General features: G+C 52.7%; 1 protein-coding gene across 5 annotated transcripts in view; it reads right to left on the reverse strand.

The window, feature by feature from the left end:
* The window catches only part of ZNF423 (zinc finger protein 423), a 324,971-nt gene that overhangs the window by 104,019 nt on the left and 195,357 nt on the right, over window positions 1-25,595 (reverse strand). For all 5 annotated transcript variants that reach the window (XM_077132358.1, XM_077132361.1, XM_077132357.1 and 2 more), the window contains 2 exons: window positions 21,431-24,645; window positions 14,917-15,001 (listed from right to left, as the gene is read on the reverse strand). In XM_077132358.1, coding sequence (XP_076988473.1) covers window positions 14,917-15,001; window positions 21,431-24,645 — 3,300 coding nt within the window. The remainder of the gene's footprint in view (window positions 1-14,916; window positions 15,002-21,430; window positions 24,646-25,595) is intronic.

Genomic DNA, 25,595 nt, shown 5'->3' on the forward strand with positions numbered 1-25,595 from the left:
CCTTTCAATACAAAATCACTTGTCATACCAAGAACCAGGAAAATCTCAAACCAAATGAAAAATGACAATAATTAGATGTTAACACTGGGATGACAGAGATGTTAGAACCATCTGATAAGGATTTTAAAGGAGCCATCATAAAAATACGTCCATGAATGATTATGAGCACACTTCAAACTAATGGAAAAACTGAATGTCTCAGAAAAAGAATAGAGGATATAAAGAAGAGCAGAGTGGAAATTTTAGGAAATGAAAAATGTAATAATAATGAAAAAACCACCTCAATGGATGGGATGAACAGGACAGGGAGGAGATAGAGGAAAGAATCCATGCACTAGAGAATAGAACAATAGAAACTACCCAATCTGAACAGGAGAGCAAAAAGACTGAGAATTAAAAATGAACAGAACCTCAGGGACCTATTGACTGTAACAAAAGATCTAACCCCGTGTCGTCAGAGTCCCAGAAAGAAAACAGAATGAGGGCAGGACTGAAAAAGGACTCAAAAGATTAAAAATGGAAAAATTCCCAAATTGGGCAAATGACATAAACCAATAGATTTAAGAAGCTGAACAAACCTCAAAAACAATAAATCTAAAGAAATCCACACCAAGACATATCATGTTCAAACTTCTGAACACTAAAGACAAAGGAAATGACGCATCACTTACAGGAGAAAACAAATTTGAATGACAGCAGACTTTTTATCCAAAACCATGGTGGCCAGAAGGAAGTGGCACAACATTTCTCAAGTGCTAAAAGAAAAGAGCTGTCAATCCAGAATCCTATATGCAGTGAAAAATATCCTTCAGGAATGAAGGGGAATTGAGACATTCTTTAATGAAGGAAAATTAAGAGAATTTGTCACCAACAGACCTACCCTAAAAGAATAAAGCAATTTCTATAAACAGAAAATAAATGATACCAGGAGGGATGCTGGAACATCAGGAAGTAAGAAAGAACCTAGTAAGCAAAAATATGAGTAAATACAAGAGGCTTTCTTTTCCTCTTGAGATTTCTAAATTATATTATAAAGTTGAAGTAAAAATTTCAACACTGTCTGATGTGGTTCCAAATGTACGTAAAGGAAATATTTTAAACAATTATATTATAAATGGGGTAAGGCAAAGAATGAAAAGAGAAGTAAGGTTTCTGCACTTCACTCAAACTGATAAAATGATGACACAAGTAGACTCAGATGAGTCACGTATATAGAATGTACTACGTAGAGCAACCACTAAAAAGCTATGCAAATAGATATCTTTAAAATAGATAAACCAAAATGGAATTCTAAAAAAAAGTCCAAATAATCCACAGGAAGGCAGGAAAAAGAAAGAGAAATAAAAACAGAAAGAACCAACAAACAAAAGGCAGACTTAAGACCTAACCTATCAAAAATTACATTATGTATAAATGGTCTAAATATAACCAAATATTAAACAATTTAGCCCTATAACTATTATGGATATTGAATTTGACGTTTGTAATTAATATCAATTCTACACAATCTGTCAGAAAATAAAAGAGGAGGGAACATTTCCCAATTCATCTTATAAAACTATTATTGTCCTGACTCCAAAACCTTACAAAGACAGTACAAAATGATAAAGCTATAGACCAATGTCTTCACACTCTTAAAAGAATAGTGATAAACAGAATTCAATAATCTATGAAAGAATTATATGCCATGACCAGGTAGGGTTTATTTCAGGGATATAATGCTGCTTCAATATTTGAAAAGCATAACAATTCATATTAGCAGACAAAAGAAAATAATCACATAGCCAATCAATAGATTCAGAAAAAAACATTTAACAAAATTCAACATCCATTTATGATAAAAAAAAAAAAGTCTTAGAAAGTTTAGGAGTGGAGGAGAAGTTCCTCAAATTGGTAAGGTACATCCACAAAAAATTACAATCTATACTTAACTGTGAAAAGCTAAATGCTCTTCTTCTTTCTCACCCCTCTCAATCAATATGGTACTGGAAGTTCTAGCCAGCGCAATAAGGCAAGAAAAGGAAATAAATTCATATAGATTAGAAAGGAAGCAACAAAATTGTCCCTATTTTGTCCCATAATCAGATGTCATGATTGTCTATGTAGAAAATTCAAGGAAAATACCAAAAAAAAAAAAAAAACAATTAGAACTAGTAAGTGACTTAAGGAAGGTCAAAGGATACAGGATAACCATCAAAAATCCACTGTAGGGAGTGTGAGGGTAGTTCAGTGGTAGAATTCTCGCCTGCCATGTGGGAGACCTGGGTTCAATTCCTGGTCCATGCACTTCACAAAAAAAAGGAAACAAGTAAACTAACAAACAAAAACGTCAACAAATGGTGCTGCAATAATGGGATACTCACATGGAAAAAGAATGAAATGCTGCCCCCGCCACACAGCATACAAAAAAAAACCCAGCTGTATTTCTACTTCAACAATGAACATGTGGACAACAAAATTCAAAATATAATACAATTTATAATTGCTAAAAAATGAAATTTTAGACACAGATCTAACAAAACAAGCACAGGACTTGAAAGTTGAAAACTACAAAGCACAGATGAAAGAAATCAAAGAAGATCTAAACGAAAGGAGTGAAATATTGTCTTTATGGATTGGAAGATTCAACATAGTGAAAATGCCAATTCTCCCCACATTGATATACAGATTTAATGCAACTTCTATAAAAATCTCAGCAAGAATTTTTGAAGATATAAATGAGATTATTCCAAAATTTGTATGGAAAGGCATAAGAACTTGAATAGCCAATGTAATTTTGAAAAAGAACAATTAGAAAGGAGAAACAGTTTACCTGATTTCAAGATTTACCATACAGCTACAGTAATAAAGACTGTGTGGGACCAGCAGAAGGAGAGACACAGATCAAAGATGCCCAACCGATTTTGACAAAGGTGCAACAGGAATTCAATGGAGGAAGGGCAGCCTTCAACAAATGGTGCTAGAGTAGACACACACAGGCAAAAAAATGAATCTCAATCCAAGCCTCACACCTTATACAAAAATTAACTCAAAATAGATCATGGACTTATATGTGAAAAGTAAAATACAAAACTCTAGAAAAAAAAAAAAAGATTCTTTGGGATGTAGGGCTAGGCCCCCAAAACAGGAAAAATTGGTAAATTGGACTGCATCAATTTTTAAAATGCTTTCTCTGAAAAAGTCCCTGGGCAGGAGAGGAAAAGACAAGCTACAGGCTGGGACAAAATATTTACAAACTGCATTATCTGACAAAGGACTAATATCTAGAATGTAAGGAACTCACCCAATACAAAAGTTAAAAAAAGAAAAAAATTCAATCCCAAAAGGGCAAAGGAAATGAAAAGACATTTCACCAAAGAGGATAAACAGGTGACACATAAGCCCATGAAAAGATGTCAACATGATTAATCATTAAGGAAATACAAATTAAAACCACAATGAAATACACCCTTATACCTGTCAGACTGGCTAAAATAAAAATAGTGACAACACCAAATGCTGGCAAGGGTGTGAAGAAAGTTGATCACTTGTCCACTGCTGCTGGAAAAGTAAAAGGGTACAGCACACTCTGGAAAACAATCTGGTCATTTCTTACAAAACCAGACATGAAAGGACTCTCGGCCCCAGCAATTGCTCAACTGGGCATTGATCCCAAAGAAATGAAAACTGAGGTATAATTCCACTTATACAACATTCTTTTTGTTGCAGTTGTTCTTTTTTGAAAATATTTTTATTGAGATCACGTCACACACATACAGTTCATCCACGTGTACAATCAGTGACTCACAATATCATCACATAGTTGTGTCTTCATCACCATGATCATGTTTAGAACATTTACATCACTCCAGAAAAAGAAATAAAAAGAAAAAACTCATACATCCCATACCCCATATCCCTCCCTCTCATTGGCCACTAGTATTTCAATCTACCCAATTTTTTTACCCCTTATCTGGCCCCCTATTATTCATTTCTTTCATCCTTAATTTTTTACTCATCTGCCCATACCCTGGATAAAAGAAGCATCAGACACAAGGTTTTCACAATCGCATGGTCACATTCTACAGCATTCTGGCAGTGGCAAAATTATAGAAATGGAGAACACCTTAGCGGCTGCGAGGGCAGAGGGAAGGGATGGAGGTGGGAGGGAACGGGACAAGGCTCTAAAAGGTCCTCAGGACGCCCCTGAGGGGTGAAAAGTCCTGCATCCATATCCAGGGTTGTGAAATTGAATTACAGTTGTGCTGGGTAAAGCGCCCATGGGGTCTCTCTGTGAACCTGCCAGAGAATCTACAGTTATGCCAAAATAAAAACTTTAATTTTTGAAAACAGTTTAAAATTTCATTAAGATGAACAAAGCCCCGTGAAGAGAGCTTTTTTACAAAAAGCAGGTGAGGGAGCACCACAGTTCTCCCCCAAGGTAACTGGCTGGAGGCATGGAGGCTGCAGGGAGGGAGGAGGGATGCCAGATAAAATACAGGAGGCCCAGTTAAACTTCGATTTCAGAGAGACAACAGGTAAATTTTTAATATAAGTATGTCTCTGATATCGCATCGGACATACTTATACTTAAAAAAAAAACTCTTTGTTGCTGTTGATTTGAAATTCAAATGTAGCTGGGCATCCTATGCTTTTATTTGCTAAATCTAGAGGCCCTAGGAGGGAAGGACAGGACAGATGGAGGCTGAAGCCGGAGGGGGGTGTGGGCTGAAGCCCCTACTCCCCTCCCACCTGGGAATTTTGGCATCCAGCCAGCTTAGACCCCTGGAAGGGCACACTGGAGAAAGAGGCAAGGTGGACACAGGGAAAATCCAAGAAAGATTCAGGAAAGGGGCCAGGGTGCAGGCAAAGGTATGTCAGAGGGACACAAGGACACCTGGGTCTCGGCAGTGGCATGGGGCAGGGGCCGCGAGGGGAGGGCACACCTGAGCTGGGGAGGCCTCCAGGTCCCAAGCTGCTGGGTTTTCTGAATCTTTGCTGGCAAAATGAGGCTGAGTGGGGTGATGTGAGCAGAATCTAGAAAAAGGTCAGAAGAGAGGATGCCTGAATTTCAAGGTGCTGCCCCGGACTGGGAGGCGGTCTGACTGCCTGCCTGTAAGGGGAGCTCTAGGCACAATGAGCCTCCGAGGAGCCCCGGGCCGGCCCCTCAGCACCCCATCATGATCTGCTCACACACACAGACCCCCCACAGGAACCCCCTAACTGCAGGGAAGGGATGCATACACCAGCAGGCTCTAGAGTCCAGGTCAGTGGGCAGCACCGATTGCAGCGAACACAGAAATGCACCTGCCTCTCCGCTCGGCTTGTAGCCCATGGCCAGGGCGGCCGCTGCCGGTCACCTGGGCTGACACTGCTCCACACACCCACGACCTGCCCTCAGCTTCTCCACGGCACATCTCCCTACTCTAAGCCACCTGGATTTATTTCTTTAATTTGTTTCCCGTTGAACACCCAACTGCTCCCCGCACTGGATTCTGAGCTCTGGGATCGTTGGCAGCTCGCTGGGGCACCCACACTTGGAACAGCACCTGGTCCACAGCACGTGTTCAAGGAAGAGAAGAAGTGTGGAATGATGGAGGGATAAATGAACAAAGCTACTCCTCCTGGGCCTGTCCTGCGGGCACAGTCCCTCTGAGGCTTGACAAAGGCAGAATCCAGTCTTCTTCCTCCAGGAAGCCCTCAGCAGCAACCTGTGAGCTGCCGTGAACTGGCACCTGGGGTGTAGGTCTAGCATGGCCACAGGGGCTCGATTTGTCCTCTCTAAATAAGGACTCCATAATCATTAACATCATCTTATCATTATATTTAATTAGTCCTTGCCACAGAGACTACATTATACTATTAATAATAGCTACTGAAAAACCTTATGTGCCAGGCAATGCGCTGGGCATTTTCCATTTTTCACAGAAGTGTGAGGACCCTCTATGCTTTTGCTGATCCCCTTCTTGTGGAAACAGATGTTTTCCTTCTCTTTAAGTAGACCCTCACCATGCCCAACATTAGCAGAAGGGGCTGGCACTGCTTCAACAACCTGTTCCACTTCCCTAGCTACAATAACCACTGCATGGGCAGCTTCGTGACCCTCTTGAGGCCAGTGAGCACTGGTCCTGGGACCTTTGCAACTAGTGAGGAAGCATGCACCCCTCTCTGTTGGGACTGCTGTGCCAAGAGCTACTAGCACTCACCTTGCACCTGGTGGAGGCTGCCTGGCAACGAGGGCAACAAAGAGGAAAGCAGAGCTGAGAGACAGGAGAGAGTTTGGTGAGGACCTTGCTGAAACTCCTGGATCCAGCCATGCCTGAAGCCAGAATACCCAATGTATCTCTGGACTTTTCAATCACCTGAGCTAAAAATAAATGCTTTTCCTTAATGCTTTTGCTAGTGTGCTTTGGGTTTCAAAGTTTCCATCAAAAGAGTCCTGCCTAACCCAGCATGCACTGTTAAGATGGTGGCTTTTTATAGATGAGGAGCAGAAGCATACACACGTGTAATGACTTAGCCATAAAGTGACACAGTCATGAGCTGGGAGCCCTCTGACTGCAGAACCTGTGTTTTTAACCACTGTGGTTTGCTGTCTTAGTGGCATGCTGCATTCTGTGTGTGTGCACTCTATTTCTCATGAATATTCGCACCCATGGTCTACAGCAGACTGAGCAAACTATTGGTGCTTAATACAGATCTCTCGGATAAAATAAAATCAGTAATGTCCTGGAAGATTCTCTGCTTAGAAAATGCTCCCACCAGTGACCTTGGATTCTCACTCCAACGCAGGCTCATGAGTCAATGGGAGTCTTCAGAAATCACTTCCCTTCTCCCAATGCCTCAGTTTCTCCACCTCGGTAAGCTGGGCATTGCCCCAGGCAGGGCACCCATGAGAATGGCCTAGGCTCACTGGTCAGCCAGTGAGAGGCACTCTGACTCCTCCAGGGGAGGGGTCTGTAGTCGGAAGAGGGTCCCAGGGACTCAAGGGCTGGCAGGCAGTGGAGGAAGGGAGCCCTCGGCTGGGTGTTGGAAGCCTAACGTGGGGCTCTAACACCTCTTGGGTGCTCAGGGCAGAAGAGCCTGAACCCCTGGGCCACCCCTGGGCCACCCCTGGCCACAGGACCACGTTTCCTGCCTTCACTCCAATGAAGCTGGTCACCTCCAGACACAGATGCAAGGGAAATGTTCACAAACCAGCTGCTCTCAAGCAGCCAAACGAACCACAAAGAGCACTGGACAAATTCAAATCACCAATCCAGGTCGCCAACCCATGGCAAGGGGAGCTCAAGAGGAGAAAGGACATGCTTAGGGACTGGTCCTAGCCCCCCTCCCCCCACCCTGCCCCAGGATGGCTCCATCGCTGTGTCCTCCCCTCTCTCGCTTTCACCCTTCTTCTTCCCCTCTCAGCTGACTCCCTCCTCAGACAGTCTGGTCTCTCCCTCCTGAAATAACAAAACCTTCCTGTGACCCTGTAACCCCTCCAGCTCCTGCTTTTCATCCTCCCTTCCCAGTCTAAGAACATGGAAACAGGAGCCTACACCACCCCTCAACTCACTCCTCTTCTGACCCCACTGACCGCGCATGCCCGGAATACCAGTGGCCTCTCGTTGCAAATCCAGCAGGCCCTCACCACCCCCAGCCCACCCACGCAACCCGCGGGCCACTCTGTGGCTCTCCACACCCTGTGGGCACCAGGCATCTCACTCCTTACCACCCGAGAAGCCCAGGCTGCCATCATCAGCTGTGCCGGAGCTCCCAACCTGCTCCTCCAGCCCGGGCCTTTCTCCTGAGCTCATGTGTCCAACTGTCAGCTAGATGTCATCACTCACCTGTCCCATGGGCATCCCAAAGGCAGCTCAAGCGCTTTTGCTGAGGCTTCAGGCGCAGGGGCTAAGAGCCTGAGTCACACTGCCTGAGTTCAAATCCCCACCCTGTAACCTAGTGACATTGGACAAGTCACCTCAACTTCCCCATGTACCAATGGGGATAATCAGCATGCACCCCTCATCGGGTTCTTGTAAGGGCTGAGTGGGAGAGCAGGTGCAGATATTGATAAGACAGCCTGGGACTTAGGAAGCCTCATTAGGGGATTCTTAGCAGCAACATCTTCTTACTTGCCAGGCCCCAACAGCTCTTCTTCTAGTGAGATATCATCATCCACCTGTCACCATAAACTCTGACACCTCAGAGTTATCCTTCCTCCCATAGCCACTTAATTTCCAAATCCTGCTGGTTTTGCCTTTAAATGTCTTTCTCCAACCCACACTCTCCAAATCAACATCTTCTCTCACTGACTCTATCACACCATCTTTTCTGGATCCACCCATCTCCCACCTCACAATTTATTCTGGAACGAGAATGAATTGTCAATAGTTTCTCCACATCCACAGCTTCTCTATGACTGGACTTATGCTGTTCTCTGTGCCTGGAATGTCCTTCCAACCCTACTTCTCATTTTCTAAGACCTCAATTGGATGTCACCTCCTCCAGAAAGCTTTCCTAGAATGCCCAGATTGGACAAGATACCAGTCCTCTTACTTCCCCTCTCTTAGACTTGTGACGTTATGTTGAAATTGTCCTTTGAAGTTACCATCACCTCACCTGGGCTAGGGTTTCCTTAGAAGTGCACAGAGGATCTTAATAGCATTATGGAACAGAAAGCATGAGGTTACTATTAAAGGAAACCCACCTGAAAGGTTTAGGAAGCGAAAGAGTGAGAAAGCAGGAAAGTAGACCAGGAAATTTAAAGCGGGCGGCTTTATTTCTGCACTCCCGGCCTGACCTCACCAAATCCAAGATGGAGGGAGGTGAGTCAGCACCTGGGTGATGGCGTGGGCAGCTTTTAAGCAAGGGGGTCAGGTGACGTCCAGAAGGGGCGGTTCTCCGGAAGCCATGTTGGAAGGGGCGACACAGCCTCCACAGCTCTAGTTGCAGTGCCCTTCCCCGTTCCCCTAACCTAACACCACTCACAGAGGCCTATCCCCCTCTTGAAACATGCACACACAAGAAATTCAGAAAACAAGAAAATTTCCACTCTTTTAAAATTGAGAACTGATGGGTTCCCTATCAACCAAAGTATTCGATCAACTGCCCCTTGAACCGACCAATGGGATTCAAAGTCAGGGAAACCAAGTCCATCGGGCCGGTTCCCTGTGCGAAGTGACTACACTTTAGTTTGGGGATTTTGCAATAAAAAAAAGAATTGGGTTATAGGCTCTTCATACAGGCTTGTTATTCTGTCAGAACAGTTTGAGAGCTTGAAACACGATCTCCAGGGGAGAGGGAGACATTTTTATCACATATTAGGTTAGACAGATGCTTTGGGTCTGGTGTTACCTGAACCAAATGCACCACTCTCTAGGAGCCTCACCTAGCACCATTCAGCAACATGTGTGCCAGGCAGAAAGTAAACAGGAAACTCGCTTCTTTTCCTTTTCATGTGATTTCCTCTTCAGGTATATTTTGAGGGTCTCTGTATCTCCCTGGTGAGAAGGTGAGACACCAACTTCCACTCCAGACCTTCTCCTTGGAGCAGGGATGGCTTCCCCCCTGAAAGGCTACACGTTGGACCTTCAGCAGGGCTTCGGGGTCCCAAGCAGCAGGAGAAAGAGGGGGGCAGGGGGTCCTGGGTCTGCAAGGTAGCTTGCAACACACCTCCAGGGATGTGCTCCCTAAAGATATGGAAGGTGAGTTTCTGTGTGTGTTTGTCTCTGTCTCTGTCTCTCTCGTACGTACACACACACACACACACACACACACACCCTCTCCTGGAAGCTCCAAGAAAGTCCCCATGCCCACAGACTTCCAGGTGGACCAGGGCATCCTGCTGAGGGCAGATAAGGACGAAGGAGCCCAGCCCCGGGGGCATTTAATGGCGCGAGCAGGAGGTGGGAGAGACTGACCTTCAGTCCCCCCTCCATTTCTTCACCCTGGACAGCAAAGCCCGGCCCTTAACAGGCACCCAGGGAAAGGGGCTGCCGTGCCCCCGAGTGGCTAAGGTCCTGCAGGAACAGGCCTACTCCGGCCTGGCTGCCCGCTAGCCAGTCCACACTTCCCAAGGACACCGAGGGCAAACGTTCCTGACAGATTCCCAGAGGGCTGCCTCCTCCCAGCGTGACCCTCCCGTGGCTCCCCCGGGGGTCCGCAAGGCCCTGAGTAAGGACACACGGGGCCTGGAGGCTGAGTCAGACCCTTGGGGCCCAACCTTGGTCACAGAAAGTCTGCCATTTCAAGGACAAGTTCTCAGACCATCTTCCAGCCCAGGCCCAGCTAATGGGAACCGAGAGGAGGGCTGGCCACAGGCAAACCACAGCCTCGGGGTCTCCCGATGCAGGGCCCCCCCTACCCGGCCAGGGCTGGGTTGATGCTCTCAGAGGGCAGCGCACATGCCTTGAACGTACGTGGGACGGTGGAGAACTCCTCCCTTTCCCGCGGTCGGCCATGTGGGTGGGGACGGGAGAGCCTCTGGGCCAGGCCCCCCCACGGGCCTTCCTTCAGCCCTCCCTCTGCAGGCCCCCAGGAGCCTGGGGTAGGGGCCCCCTGCAGAGCCATTTTCTGCAGGGGGGAAAGAGGGGGGCCACCCTCCCAGAGTCTGGGGGGCAGGGGAGCAGTGGGACGTGGGGAAGGGGCAGCAGGAGACCTCAGACAGAGCTGTGGGACTGCTCCAAGTTTTTGATGTGCCTGCTGGGGCGGGGGTGGGGGGGCTAAAACCATTCAAAAGCTAGGGGAGGCCCAGGGAAGGAGGGGCCTTGTTCTCTCTGTGGGTGTGTGTCGGGGGAGGGGGGTGGGGGGGAGGGGGAGGATTCAAAGGAGCCCCTGCTGCTGAAAAGGTTTCAAAAGACCCTCGCCTTTCTCTCAGTTCCAAGTCACTCCCACCCCAGCAACAGCAGGGAGAGGGGTGCTGGGAAAATGTTTCCAAGGAGACATCCCTGAGTCATCCTAACTGCCAGGGTCTCGAGGCTGCAGAGCCTCGCAGGGGGCCCCTGCTACAAAAAGCCTCCTCCACCGTTCCCCAGGGGCAGCTTCCAGCAGTTCTGGTCCCTGGGGGGGCCTGCCTCAGACCCCCTGTGCCCCGAGTTTATGAGGAGGCCTGCCAAGCTGAGCAGTACTGGCCAAATCCCCTGGTGCCACTAAGGGAAACTTTTAACCCCGCCAGTTCCAGGCGGCCAGTCTGGGCTCAGACTGTTTAGCAGGGGATGCTGTCCACAGGGAATCTGGTCCCCAACAGTCTTGGCTGGGCCTGCTGAGCCACCCTCAAAGCAGGGCCCCAGTGCCCACTCTCTCCTATTTGTACCCTACCCCTACCATCACCCCCCAAAAAAGCCAAAATAGGTGATGCCAACCCCCTCTTCTCTTCTCTTCCTGCCCCAGCCCCCCAGCCCCAGACCAAGTGGTCTCCATTCTCGTCCCATCTTGTTCTCCCCAACACTGAAGCCAGATTAATCTTCCTAAAGCACTGAGTTCTGTCCAGCCCACCCCCTGCTCTAAGACCCTCTTAGGCTCCCTATCGGTCAGCTGCCCACTCGGGCTCATAGGGACCAGGCCAGGACACAGATGAACCAACCTGCCCCCATAAAACAATGGGGCTTAGTGGAGATCTTGGTGCTGGGAGCACAGACCCTGTCTAGAGGGAACACTGCTGCAGGGCTGCAGCCAGTTATGCCACGTGGGAAGGTGAGCCCCTTGCAGCCACCTCAGTTATTCAAGAGAAGCCAAATAAAACACCTGCAGAAAAATATGCCAAGGGGTCCCCAGGTTTGGACCCTACACCAAGGCTGAATCCCTTCATCCAGCATTTAAGACCCATTATGGCCTGGCCCCAAAACACCACTCTGCCCTGACTGCCAATGACACTGCAGCATGGGGTACCTCCATGACAGCTGGTTCAACCTCTGCCTGGCACCCCAAGCTCACCTCCTCTGCTCCTGCTTCTGAGCCTACCTCAGAAGTGCTCCCCTCCTCTTCACAGCCTAACAATAACACATCCTCCTCCTTACCAGCCACTGAGCCCTCAGAGAGGCCTTGTTCTCAGGAGACTGGATTTCCTTGTCAGAAATGGACCCACCACAGAGAAAACTCCTATTCACCCTTCAAGACCCAGGCCTTTCTGAAGGATCTATCAAATCTAGTGGTCCTCACTCCGAGAGGATTGACATCACCGCACTGCACTTACCTGGATGCCTTCTACCTTCCCCATGGACACGGAACCCCTGAGAGTAGGCCTGGATCTCACCCACCATAGGCCCTGGCGGCAGCTCCAAACACAGTAGCTTTTGTTTGGGCACTATCTCTGCTCGTTCCTGGACATAAGAACTGGTAAATCATTTAATCTCTCTAAGCCTCAGGCTGCTCATCAGTAAGAAGGAGAAGTAGCACCTACATAAAGCACCTGGCCAGTAGTACGGGCTCAGTCGCTGACATCTGCTATCATCCTTCTCAACTGCGACCTCCCCTCACCATCATTGTGCACTGCAGTGTCTTCTGTGGAATGCTGTAAGCTCTCTGGAACCAGCAGAGCTCTCTGCACGTAGTAGATCTTCAACCAAGGCCCTCTGATAGGAAGGGCTCATGAGGAAGGGCTCATGAGGTCAGGCAGGTTAAAGTGAGAGGGGTTCTGTACCTACAGGAGTCCCCACCCATGCCATGACCAGGTGCCCAGACCCTACCTAGGGGCCTTTCTGCAGTTGCATAAACGTCTCACCTGGACTGCAATCTCAGGCTTCTTACTGCCTGCTCCCCAGGCCTGTAACTCCTCTGTGTCCTGGGAACCAGGCCAGCTCACAGCCCTGCACAGCAGACTCAGATCAGGGGCCCTGTCCAGCCTCCAGACAGGCCATCTTGCCAAGGAAGTCTGACCCTCCACTCATACGAGGCCCCAGGGCCTGTCAGACCCTTGTCCCTATTTCCCCCTAGTTTAGAGCAACCTCTCACCCTCTGCCTGAGGACACACAGCTTCTGGGCTCAGCACAAAAGAAAAGGTGGGAGGGAGGAGGGAGGGGGTGGAGAAGACACCTTTGAAACCACCGCGGTCCAATTAGCCGGCTCTCGCCCTCTGTGCTTACAAACAGGAGCGTGCATAGCACCTGCTACAAATGCAAACATTTTTAGATATCTTCATCTTCACCTCCTTGACACTCCTTTGAAAGCCCTCTCAGCAGCCGATGACTGACAGGGTAGGTTTCCTTCTTATACTTCGGCAGGGGCCTTTCAAACAGCAGAAATTAAAAAGCCACCAATCTCTCTGTCAGGTCAAACTCTCAGGGCCCCCCGCCTGCCCTCCCAGCCCCTCTTCTTCACTTGCTGCTTGAGTGAACCCCACCACCCACCCCCACCCAATCAGAGTCAGCACCTCCCGAGGACCCACTCCACGTCGCTGGTGGGAGAGGCCGTCCAGATGCAGGGGGTAGAGCTGAGACAGCGGGCCCAAGCCACCAGCCCTGAGCACAAATTCACCTAAAAAGAGGCCCTGGCCACTGCTTTATCTGTAAAATGTTGATGGTCGCAAAGATGTGGAGCAACCAAAACTCCCACACACCACCCGTGGGAACATAACGGCATCCAGCCACCTTGAGAACCCAATATGTCAATATCTGCTAATACTGACAACACACAGATCTCGTCCATTCCACTCCTAGGAAAGAGCCCATTAAAAATTACATACATATGTTCACTAAAAGACAAGGACAAGAGTGTCCGTAGCAGCACTCCCAGAAATAAGTTCAAAGCAGAAATCAAGAGTAGAACAAATAAATGGAGGTATGACCACGCAATGGAATATTATGCAACAACGAGAAGGGACAAACTGCAACGGCAGGCAGTCCTATGAATGGGCGGAAGACACCAGGCACAAATGAGCAGAGACTGTTTGATTCCAGTCACATAAAGTCACAACAACCTAAGCTGTTACACACCAGGGTAATGATTACTCTGCCAGCGTGGGGAGCGCCAGGGAGGGAGCTAAGAGGGGAGCTTCCGGGATGCTTGCAAAGGTCGGCTCATCGATCTGGGTCCCGGTTACCCAGGTGAGTTCGGTTCACGGAATCCATGGAGTGGGCACCCGCAAGTGCATTTCTCTGAACGCATGCACTAGAGGATTTTGCAAAACAGTACTCTGTTGGCACAACTGTTGTTATGATGCTGAGAAAAGATGTTAGAGGAAGAAGATTGGGGTGTTAACACACGACTGAAAACTCACAGCTCAAACAGCACGGATCTTGGAGAAGGTGGTCACGCTTCCACCAAAGGCCCAGGGTGCCAGGATGCCAGGGGCTCTCCAGGACCCTCACCTCCAAACCCACCAGCCTCCAGGCCAGTCCCTACCCTGGGAACCTCCAAGCTCATCAGAACACCAGCTGTGCCCTCCCTTACCACAAGGGCAGTCCCTGCTGCCAGGGAGACCACACCTACCTACACCAGAAAAAACCCACACCTTCCCTGGCTACCGGGCACCAAGTAGGAATACTCCAGGCACTTGGAAAGATCCCCTTCTACAACGGCTGAATTTTCCAAAGTCTAATACCACTTGTAGAGGAACAGGGAAAGTACCAAAATAACTCTGAGGAATTCTCCACGTTTAGTGGGGAACTGTGAGCAGTTAAATCTATGCAATGTCATGACATACAAAATTGAAGCATAATTGCCCCTGAGTGCTTGACAACTGGAAAGCACTTCTTTTCAGAAATGGAGGGAAATTTATGCTCGGAAATGGAACACGATTGTCAAAAGTTTGATTATAATGTGAGAGGAGCTGCGACAAGAAGGCTCAGATGGAGCCGGCGCTCTAGCCCAACGTTTTTACTCCCATTTGAAATGTCACAGAAACAGCAGCAGCAACTCCGTCTTTTGCCCTCAAAGCTGGTGGAGTGATGATTGGAGCTGCAAATTTCAGCCTCTAACGTGTGGCCCCAGCATGGCTGGGAGGCAGTGGCCTCTTACCGATCATATGGTTGGCAACGTGGATTTGAATCTCTCTCTCATTCTCGAAGGTCATCTGGCACTTGATGCACTGGTACGTCTTTTTCTGTTTGGGAACCAAAGAGAAAAGAGATTAGAGAGTCAGGAGTGGGAAAGAGCAGAAAGCAAAAGTCGCTGGGCAGCCTGGGTCAGGGTTTTCCAGAATGGCTGTAGCCCCGACCCACGTCTCTGGAGGCCATCCTCTTCCCACCTCCCTCTGAATCCAGCTCTACCAACCCGGGGGGCAGGTATCAGGCTGCACCTGGGGAAGCTGTCCCATCCCAAGGGGAGGGCACAAGCCAGAACCACACAGAGGAGCTAAGGGAGGCTGGCCTGCTTGCAGCAAGCTCAACCCCATCAACCCATCTTCTGTCTGCCCACCCATCCATCCACCCATCTTCACTAGTTGACTTAACTCCTTCCCCCACTTCACCAGGAGTACCTGGAGAGCCTGGAGTGTGTTTTACCCACCTTTGCAGTCCCACAGCAAGAACAGAGTAAGTGCTTAAGAAGTGTTTGTTGAACGAATGAGCAAAATTGCAAAACAATAAATGCAAAATGGTCTAATAGAGCAGAAAGGACAAAGAGACTTGGATCTTGGAGCCCATCACCTAGCACACGGCCTGGCCCTGCACGTGTGCCATATACTTACTTAACTTTTATTATGATTGTTACTTGTGCAAAGAAAATGCTTACTGAACAAATGATTGAACCGGAAAAGCTGGTGTCAGGAGCTTCCAGTTCCAAAAGCCAGCTCCATGCACAGGCTCCAGGGTCCACTCTAATAAGCCCAGGGGGCCTTCCCCCAATGTTTTGAGAGACCTAGCAGGTCCAGTGCGTCCTCAGTGCAGGCCTCTCAGGGAGGGCAGAAGCAGGCTCTGAGCATGGAAATGTCCCAGGAGGAACTGGGTGAGTCTAGAGGACAGGCCTGGGCCAGACAGTCCAGCAGCACCACAGGCAGACAAAGTGCTCAGACCACAGAGAACCCCCCCATCTAGGCTTAAGCCCAGGTCCACCGTCATTGAGAGGAATGGCCGGGGAACGGCCCCACGGTTAAGTCTCCCATTCCCTCTCCCACGCACCTCCCCATCCCCACTCCGCACAGCAGGGGGAAGAGCACTTGATGTTTAAAGGAATGATGAATGAATGCATGAATGCAAGAATGATGCACACTCCAGCTTCCATTCCGAGACCAGCCCAGGCCCTGTAGGTGAGGGGTGGGGACAAGGGGATTGTGTGAGGCTACAGCCACAGCTGGGGAGAAATCACTGGGGCTGGGACAGGACGAGAGGCCACCCCAAACCCTCCTCCACCACGTAGCCACCCCTCAGGTAAGGCACGGGACTGCCACATCACTGGGTCCTTCCAGGTGCAGAGACGGACCCCAGGGCACTCCCCAGGGACAGCGATGGGAACTGCTGCCTGGGAGGTCCTTGGGTTCACATGCACACACACACACACACACACACACACTCACTCCTGGATGCACAGGCATGAATGACACGAGCACACACACACTCAGGCAGGCTTACCTATGTGCACTCACACTCACATGCACCCCAACTCACCATCGGCACACAAGACCCTCAGCCAACATAACCACACAATACAGCAACCTGCTGACTGCAACAGTCACCCAGCTGCAACACCTCAGAGAATCTCACGGGCCACGCGCTCTCACAGGCTCATACGTCCAAGCTTCATCACACCCGCCTCAACTCTCACTAAACCCGCCTCCACACCCAGCATTCCCAACTGCGCCCCTGGTTGCACAAACAATTTCTAACACAAAGAACTCCCAACACACATGGCCATGTACACAGATGCTGACTCAAAAGTGTACACACGTGCACTCCCGTGCAGAGTTACACACCTGCTCCCACACAGGCACTCAGACACACGCATACTCACACACACAAGCAGGCACAAAGACTCACACAAAGCTCACTAGCACTTGTTACCACTAAGGCAGGTACCCCCTCAGGCACCCCCATGCAAGGGTGGCCCTCCCCACCTTGCACAGGAAACCAGGGGTGCCCAGGGCCCCGAGCAGTGAGCAGGCTGGTGCACCATGGGCCCAGCAGAAGCAGGCGAGGATTCCCTTCTCACCCACATCTCCTTTCTCCCCTAACCTTGGCTGCACCCCAACTCTTACTTCAACTCCTACTCTCGATCTGCCTTCTTGCTCTGTCCCCCAAAGGCCCCTGCTCCTCTGGAGCGTCAGCCCCACTAGGACACATTCACAGCCCCCTCTGCCAGGAGCCCCTTGCCTGGGACAAGCTCAGGAGCCCCAAAGCTGAGCTCCAGGGCCTGCGGCCAGGGGCTGCCTCCCCTAGCACGGCTCTGAGCAACCTCCTAGAGGGGCTCAAGACAGAAGGAGGGCACCCCAGATATGGTTTGAAGCTGTATGTGCCCCAGAAAAACATGTTCTTAAATCTAATCCATTCCTATAGACATAAACCCATTGTAAGTAGGACCTGCGGATGAGGCTGCTTCAGTTCAGGTGTGGCTACCTCTTTCAGGATGGAACTCAATCCTCTTACCAGAGTCCTTTACAAGAGAATGAAATTCAGACACAGAGAGAAAGCCATGGAAGCATGGCTGGGATTCTAGCCCGGGCCATCCAGCCCAGGACCCAACGGCTCCCCAAGTCCACCCCTGCTGCCCCAGCCAGGTGGTAAAAGCAAAAGGGCCAGGCTGGGCAGCTGGGACCATTACTTTCTCAGGACATGGCTAAGGGGGTCAGTCGAGAGGACTGAGGAAGGTAGGTGTTACAGCCTAAAAGGAGTTCCTGCAAGAGAGGCCTCAGGTCCCTAGACAGACTCCCGGCTCTTTCTGCTCATTCACGGGCTTCTCTTTCTGCCTGGGTGTCCGTGGAAGGCCCCTTAGCCCTGGCCACAGGCTGCCATCTGAAGCACCAGGGCATGGGCTGGGGCAGAGGCTTCCAAGGCCTTCCACGGTGGCGTCTCCCTTCATGCTCCCTACCTTTTTTCTCTTCCCCGGGAAACCCCAGAGTCCCAGGCCCAGTTCTGATTTCAGCCATGGAAGCAAGAAGCTGAAATCAGCAAAACCCAGAAGACAAAGATGAGAACATCAATGCTGCCCTGTGCCTTGCCATGTGGCAGAGGAGCCAAGGATCGCAGGCAGCCAGTCTTCGCAAAGAACGCATCACCATGATGATGTCTTGATTTGGACATTTTCCCATAAGCAAATAAATTCCCGCTGTTTAAGCCAAACCATTTCATGGTATTTACCTGAAGCAGCCTAGGAAACTAAAACACCAGAGAAAAGCAAGGATGGAAGAGGGAGGGAGCACAGGAAATTATCAGTGCGGAATTTCCATCACTGTGGTCACAACCAGCTTTTACTGAGCATCTATTATGTGCCCAACATCCTCTGCACCGGACCTCACTGATTACTCACTATCACCTGTGAGCTCCATGTTAGGGATGGAGAAAGTGAAGTTTCAAGAGGTGAATGCAATTGCCAAAGCCGCATAGCTGGAGAGTACTGGAGCTGGGGTTTTAATACCACGAAGGCCACCTCTGGGGCCCATTGCCTGAGCCGCCCTGTTCAGCTCAACGCCCCAGACCTGCCTGCATTGTTCTGGTCTGGGAGGCAGGAAGCTGGTGTGGCCTGGACAAGCCCCCTAAACGGGATGCTGTTTAGCCAGCTGCAGAATGGGGTGTGAGGGCACCCAGCCTGCCCCACCAGCAGGGGAAGGCGCCTGAGGATCTCATGAGATGCTGGAGGGCGGGAGTCTGCCCACACTGGCCCTGAGTGGGGGTGATGCTGTTATTACCCATAAACAGAGGGCAAAGCGGAAACCTCGATGCTTCATGCTCCAGCCGACAGCCGCCTCGGCCCCACAGGAACCCACTCCTCTGAGAGCTGGTTGCTATGGATACACTCCCGAGGGACCCAGCCTGCCAGCCCCCAAGCCCCTGCACGGCCCCCTGAGTCTGCTCTTACATGAGTGAGTCCTGGGGGAGGGAGGGGATAGGCTAACCGACAGCTGGGCCCCTGCCCCAAGGCGTGCCCAGGCAGGGGGCAAGGCCCCAGAGGCTGCCGCCTTCGCTGGGGAGGTACCTGGGCTTTGTCTATAGCTCCTTTCTGCAAATGGCCCATCTGCCCAGGCCCCCAGGCAGACAGAGCGGTGACTTGGAGCTCACCCCCTCTCTCACGAGGCCTGGAGGTGGGGAAAGGAAGGCTGACCAGCCCCCAGAAAGCCAGCTCTGCACAGCTATGGGTCTGTGGGCATATGGCTTCACCTTTCCGGGCATGGAGAGGAGGTCACAGCACGGCTCCCTGGTTGTTGCCATGGAAATGATTGACATAAGAGCTGGTGCCCAAGAGAGCAACGTCCACACAGTAGGGCCTTTCCGAAGGGGAACGTGCTGCTGAGCCCAGGGCAGAGACAGAGAATGGGAGGCCCACAGGGTTAAAGGCTTTGGACATGCCATCAGCTGTGTGGCCAACGGGACCCGCAGAGCAGCGGCAGGCTTTGTGCTGAAAAGGGAGGCTGGCGTAGGGCACGCTTGGGGCTCCCTGGAGAAAAGAGATGCAGGGGTCTGGCCTGGCCACCCTGCCCTGAAGCCCGAACTTATGGGGATGTCCACCCTGGACCCCACCCTAGCCAGCTTCCCCCCCTCCCACCACCTGAGCAGCCAGGACAGGCTTTGGCACCAGAGCCACCAAGTAGAAAACTGATCAAGAGGAGTGGCACCAAACACTACCTGGCCTCAAATCCCATCTCTGCCTGTTGAAAGCCAAAGGCTCGTGCAACTTCCTACCTGCCCAATGCCTCCATTTCCCTACGGGTGAAATGCAGGGAGGACAAAGAGATGTAAGGTGCTTGGCACAGTGTCGGTCCGGGTCAGTCACCACACCACAGACAGCGGAATGAGTAAGGTCCTCTATATGAACACTCAGCCTATCACTGGTTTTACTCATTTAATCTTCAGAGCAGAACCGAACGTCAGCAGGGGAAATAATCACAAAACCTAAGGCCCTGATCAGTCAATGTACTGGCTCTGGAGGTGGGTTCTCTACTCTCACCCTCCCCGGGAACCACAAGGGCCGGAGGTGTCAAACTGCAGCTGGGTAGTGGAAGAGCTGGGATTCTAGCCCAGGCCACCCAGCCCAGGGCCCAACGGCTCCCCAAGTTCACTCCCACTGCCCCAGCCAGGTGGTAAAAGCAAAGGGGCCAGGCTGGGCAGCTGGGACCAGTACATTCTCAGGACATGGCTAAGGGGGTCAGTCGAGAGGACTGAGGAAGCTAGGTGTTACAGTCTAAAACGAGTTCCTGCAAGAGAGGCCTCAGGTCCCTAGACAGACTCCCGGCTCTCTCTGCTCATTCACGGGCTCCTCTTTCTGGCTGGGTATCCGTGGAAGGCCCCTTAGCCCTGGCTACAGGCTGCCATCTGAAGCACCAGGGCATGGGCTGGGGCAGAGGCTTCCAAGGCCTTTCATGGTGGAGTCTCCCTTCATGCTCCCTACCTTTTTTCTCTTCCCCGGGAAACCCCCGAGTCCCAGGCCCACTTCTGAGCCTGAGACCATCCCCTTCCCACCTCTGAGCAAACACCCTGCCTTCGTGCAAGCATCTGTGTCAGGTGGCCCTTCCCGAAATCACATCTCCCAGCCAGTGGCGCCAACAGTGGTGCTCGAGGGACCAGTACTCCCGAGAACTGCCTGGCACCTCCCCAGTCTGAAAACAGACAACGCAAACCCGGGAATCCCCAGGCCCAGCTTGTCTGCCACCCAAGGGCCATGCAAGGAGGGGGCTGGGCAGGCTCCGGGGCCACCACCCAGATATCCCTCGGTCCCTGTCTCCAAACTTCCCCTGCCTCATTATAAACCCACTGGTTTGGACCCACGGCTCCCCCAGTTCACGAACCCCCAGGCAGTTTCATTTTCGATTCTCCTTGGCTCCCAGGCACTTCCAACCACAGCGGGTGCTCAGGATCAACGGAAGCACACCAGTCAGTCCATCCTCAATGATAACAGTAATTGGAACCATTTCTAAGGGCCTTCCACACACCAGCACGGCACAAACCAAAACAATAATAATAATATCGGCGGGTGAGTACAGCAGGCATGACTGAAGCCAGACTCTGAGCCTTCCATGTGTCTGTCTGTATATAGCTTGAATTGTGAGAATTCTGGATCTAAAGCACAGAGAAGCTAAGCAACTTGCCCAAGGAAACCCAGCAAGCAAGTGAGTGAGTTCACCCTGATTCATAACGACGAGCACCACCGCAGCTGTGCACCATGCTCACCTCAGCCGCAGCACATGGAGAGAAGTATGAGGTAGGTTGGAAGGGGGTGGCAACCTAGGGTAGTGCTCGGGGAACCCGCTGCAGAGCAAGGCATGCGGCCACTGCACCAGCGCACGGCTCCTTGACGCCTGGAAAGAGAAAGCCACCAAGCAGGTGGCTCCTCTGGGGGTCAGCAGAACCCTGAGAACAGGGAGCGGGCTCTGGTGGGCTGCACTTACCCGGGGCACCGGTGATGTCTGGGCACCTTTCCGGGGCCCGCTGCTTTCCGGCGTCAGGTCGCGGTGGTCCACCTGCACGTGGCTCTCCAGGTCCTCGGCGCTCTCGAACTTGACGCTGCACTCGGGGCAGCGGAGGCCGGCACAGGGCCGGTCGGCGGGCTCGGGTGGGGCCAGGCCACCCACCTGTCCGTTGGCACCACGGGCCATGCAGCCGGCGCAGAGGCCGTAGGGGAGCCCGTTGACGTCGAGCTTCACCAGGTCCTGCTTGCTGCGGAACTCCTTGAGGCACAGGGCGCACTTGTAGAGCTTCTGCAGCCCCTGGCCGTTGGGGGAGGAGGCCGCCGAGCTGCCCGCCAGCTTCTGCATGTGGAAGGTGCCGTGGATCTTGAGCTCGAGCGTGGAGGTGACCGTCTGCATGCAGACCACACAGCGGAAGCCCGTGAGCGAGTTGCGCAGGTCGGGGTGCATCTGGCAGTGCTCGATGAACTCCTCCTCGCTCTGCAGGGGCATCTTGCAGATGCGGCAGGTGCCCGTGTCCAGGCTCTTGCTGTGGGTCACCTTGTGCTCGGTGAGCGTCAGCAGCGAGGGGAAGCGCTCGCCGCAGATGGGGCACATGTAGTGCTTGGCGGGGCCGCGGTGCGTCTGCAGGTGCTCACGGAGCCCGTTCTCCGAGAAGAAAGTCCGCGAGCAGACGTTGCACTTGTGACTGCCCTTGATGAACTCGGCCTTCTTGCGCGAGCCGTCGTCCTCGCCCGGCCGGATGTTGTGGTCCCGCAGCCGGTGGTTCTGCAGCAGCACCTCCATGGTGTAGGCCGCCCCGCAGATGTCACAGCCGTACATGGGCTCCGCGTTGTCCACGTCGTCCTCGCTGGCCTCGTGGCTGTTGGGCGCCTCGGGGTTCTTCAGCAGCATGCCCTGCAGCTCGGCCGCTTCGGCCTTCTTGGGGGCGGCGGGCGGCACCCCATTGGCGGTGCCGTTCTCGGAGGCGGCATCGAAGACGCAGTGCTTCTCGCGCAGGTGCTTTTCCAGCAGGATGATGGCGTGGAAGGCCTTGCTGCAGAACTTGCAGTTGTACTTCTTGCTGTGCGTGGTGATGTGGCACTGCAGCTCCACTTCGGTGCTGAAGGTCTCCCCGCAGAAGATGCACTTGTGGGCCTTGGCCGGGTTGCCCAGGTGGCTGTGCTTGACATGCACCTGCAGGTCGGCCTCCTTGCGGAAGTCCCAGTTGCAGGCCGTGCAGCGGTACATCTTCTTCTCGTTGCTGTGCTTCACCGCCAGGTGGACCTGGATGGACACCTTTGAGTCGAAGACCTCCTGGCACAGCGTGCAGTGGTACAGCACGAAGGTGTGCATGTCCAGCAGGTGCTTCTGCAGGTCGTCCACCGAGGAGAACTGCTTATCGCAGCTCTCGCACACGTAGTGGGTGGAGGTGGTCATGTAGTGCACCGTCAGGTGCTGCAGGAGGGACTCCTGGGAGTCGAAGTCCTCTTTGCACTGCGGGCAGGCCTGCTTCCGCAGGAGCAGCTCCAGGTGCAGCTTCAGGTGGGTCTGGAAGCTCTCAAAGTTGGAGAACTTGAGGTCGCACTGATTGCAGGGGTACTCACCATTGGAGATGGAGTTGGCGCTCGCCGAGAGCCGCTGCCGCTTCGGGGAGGACACCTCCACGTCGGACGAGACTGGACTCTGCTCGGCCTTGGACTTCTTGCTGTGGGCCAGGGGGATGTTCTTGTGGTTCTCCTTGATGTGCTTGGTGAGCTTCAGGATGGAGCCGAAGATGGGTGAATTGGTGCAGTAGGGACAGGAGTAGACCTCCATGAAGGACTGCGTGGGTTGCACGACTGGGGACTCGAGCTTGGCGCTGCCGACGCCGCAGTGGGCCTGCTGGATGTGCTCGGTGAGGGAGGACTCGGTGAGGAAGCCCATGGAGCACTGGTTGCAGAAGAAGGCGTTGCTGCCGTCGGGTGGGTTGGCATTGGGGCCGCAGTGGGAGAGGCGGATATGCTCCTGCAGGCTGTTGATGTCAGCAAACATCTCAGGGCAGTAGTTGCAGTGGAAGGTGGATACATTGCCAAACTGCATGACGGGGTACGCGTGGCTCTTGTGCAGCTTGCGCACGTGCTCGTGGAGGTTATACAGGGTGGGCATGGAGTCCAGGCAAATCTGGCACGTGTGGCTCTGCTGGGGCTTGTCCACGTGGATGGTCTTCAGGTGGATCTCCAGCACGGCCAGGCTGTGAAAGTCCCGCTTAGAGCAGTAAGGGCAGCTGTAGACAACCTTGGACCAGCCCTGCCCGTCGTCCCGCATCTTCTTCTGCCCCCGCAGCGGCTTCAGGGTGGAGTCCGGAGTGGAGCCGCGCTCCACGGAGGCGCTCGAGTCCGGTGTGGCGCTGCTCATGGAGGCCACGCTGCCCAGCACGGGGTCGGGGCTGACGCTGTGGTTGCTGGAGTCGGGCTGCCGGTGGCTGTCCAGGTGGCAGTAGACCTCCTCCACTGAGGAGAACTGCTCGGGGCACATGGGGCACTTGTGCTTCTTGTTGGCGTGGGCCTGGTGGATGTGGGTGAGCAGCGTGTTCTCGTCGCCGAAGACCTCGGGGCAGTGAATGCACTGCAGGTCGGCCTTCTCCGAGAGCTGGGGGTGGCGCGTGAGCACGTGCTTCTCCAGCTCCTCCGTCTGGCTGAAGGTGTCCTCGCAGTAGTCGCACATGAAGTCGTCCTTCCTGGCCTCCTTCTCGGACTTGGCCAGGTGCTCCTTGTTCTTCTTGTGTGCCTGCATGTGGCTCTGCAGCGAGCTGGTGGAGGAGAAGCCGCGCTTGCAGACGGAGCACTTGAAGGGCTTGCTGGAGCTGTGGGTCTTCAGGTGGATCTTGAGGTGGTCACTGCGGGAGAAGGCCGCCTCGCACTCGTGGCAGTGGTACTTCTTGTCGCCAGTGTGCAGCTTGATGTGCCGGTCGCGGCTCCGCTTATGCTTGAAGAGGCGGCTGCAGTAGGTGCACTTGAACGGCAGCTTGTCGCTGTGGATCTGCTCGTGCCTCTTCAAGTAGCTCAGGCGGATGAAGGACTTGTCGCAGAACTGGCAAGGGTACGGCAGGCCCGTGCCACCTTCCTCCTCGCCGAGCCCGAGGTCACACCCATCTCCAATCATCTGCGTGGGTGACGCAACATCCTTGCTGGAGGGAGACGAGGCCACCCAGGAGAGCTGCGGGTCGTCGTCACCATCTGCAGGGGGAAGGCAGAGAGGAGATTAGAGGTAATTCCCAGGGCCGCGGGGAGACGAGGACAGAGCCAGCTTCTCCACGGCTCTGGGGCCGACGCCGTGCAGCTGGCCGACGGCCACCAGTGGAGGGGGCAGGGGGCGTCCAGGGGGCCGGAAGCCCAGTGGACACGAGGCCCCCGGTCTGCAGACGACGTGGCAGAAGGGAGCCAACAGGGCAGAGAGGGAGGTGCCTCTTCCCTCAGCAGCACCTGCCCTTGGCCCTCCGCCTCCTGCATTATCCCCACAAGGAGGTAGGTTCCCGGCCACTCCCCTGGTGAGAGAGGGAAGCCGAGATCGGAGTGGGGGGCGGGGGGAGGGGGGCCTGGACAGAGCCACCGGAAATGACCTCACAGACATCGATTCCAAGGGCGAGAAGGAGGACAAGCCCCATCACCTGATTGGACCTGGGACTCAACATTCCCTGCAGCCCTAAGCCTGCTGAGAAATCCCCCCAAATCCTTAGGGGGAAATGGCAAGCATTTGCAATGTAAAAAATAAACAAGAAGATGCACACTAACGAATCTGGCGGTCCACGTTCTTTGGGGGAGGAGGGCCGGTGGCGTTGGACTTTGTTGCTGCAGGAAGGAGGCGGACGTATCCCGTGTGCCATCACCAGCTGGGTATCTGCCACCCCAGGGAGGCAGAGGGGAATTCAGCAAAGGGATCTTTAGAAGGACCTGTGGTTTCCCAGCCCAAACCATCTAAGGGGGCGGCGTTTTCTTTGTTTCAGCGCCATCCCTGGACTCACCCCTAGTCCATGGGGAGCCTGGGGGAAGGCCCAATGGGGACGGGGGTGGGCTGTAGGGCCAGAACCCAGGTGGCCACAGAGCTGGGAGCCCGGCACCCTCGGGGTCCACCGTGGAGGGCGAGGGCAGCCCTCCCTGCACAGACACCCTGGGACGGCCACCCTCTC

This window comes from Tamandua tetradactyla, chromosome 16 (assembly GCF_023851605.1).
Source record: "Tamandua tetradactyla isolate mTamTet1 chromosome 16, mTamTet1.pri, whole genome shotgun sequence".
NCBI classification, from domain to species: domain Eukaryota; kingdom Metazoa; phylum Chordata; class Mammalia; order Pilosa; family Myrmecophagidae; genus Tamandua; species Tamandua tetradactyla.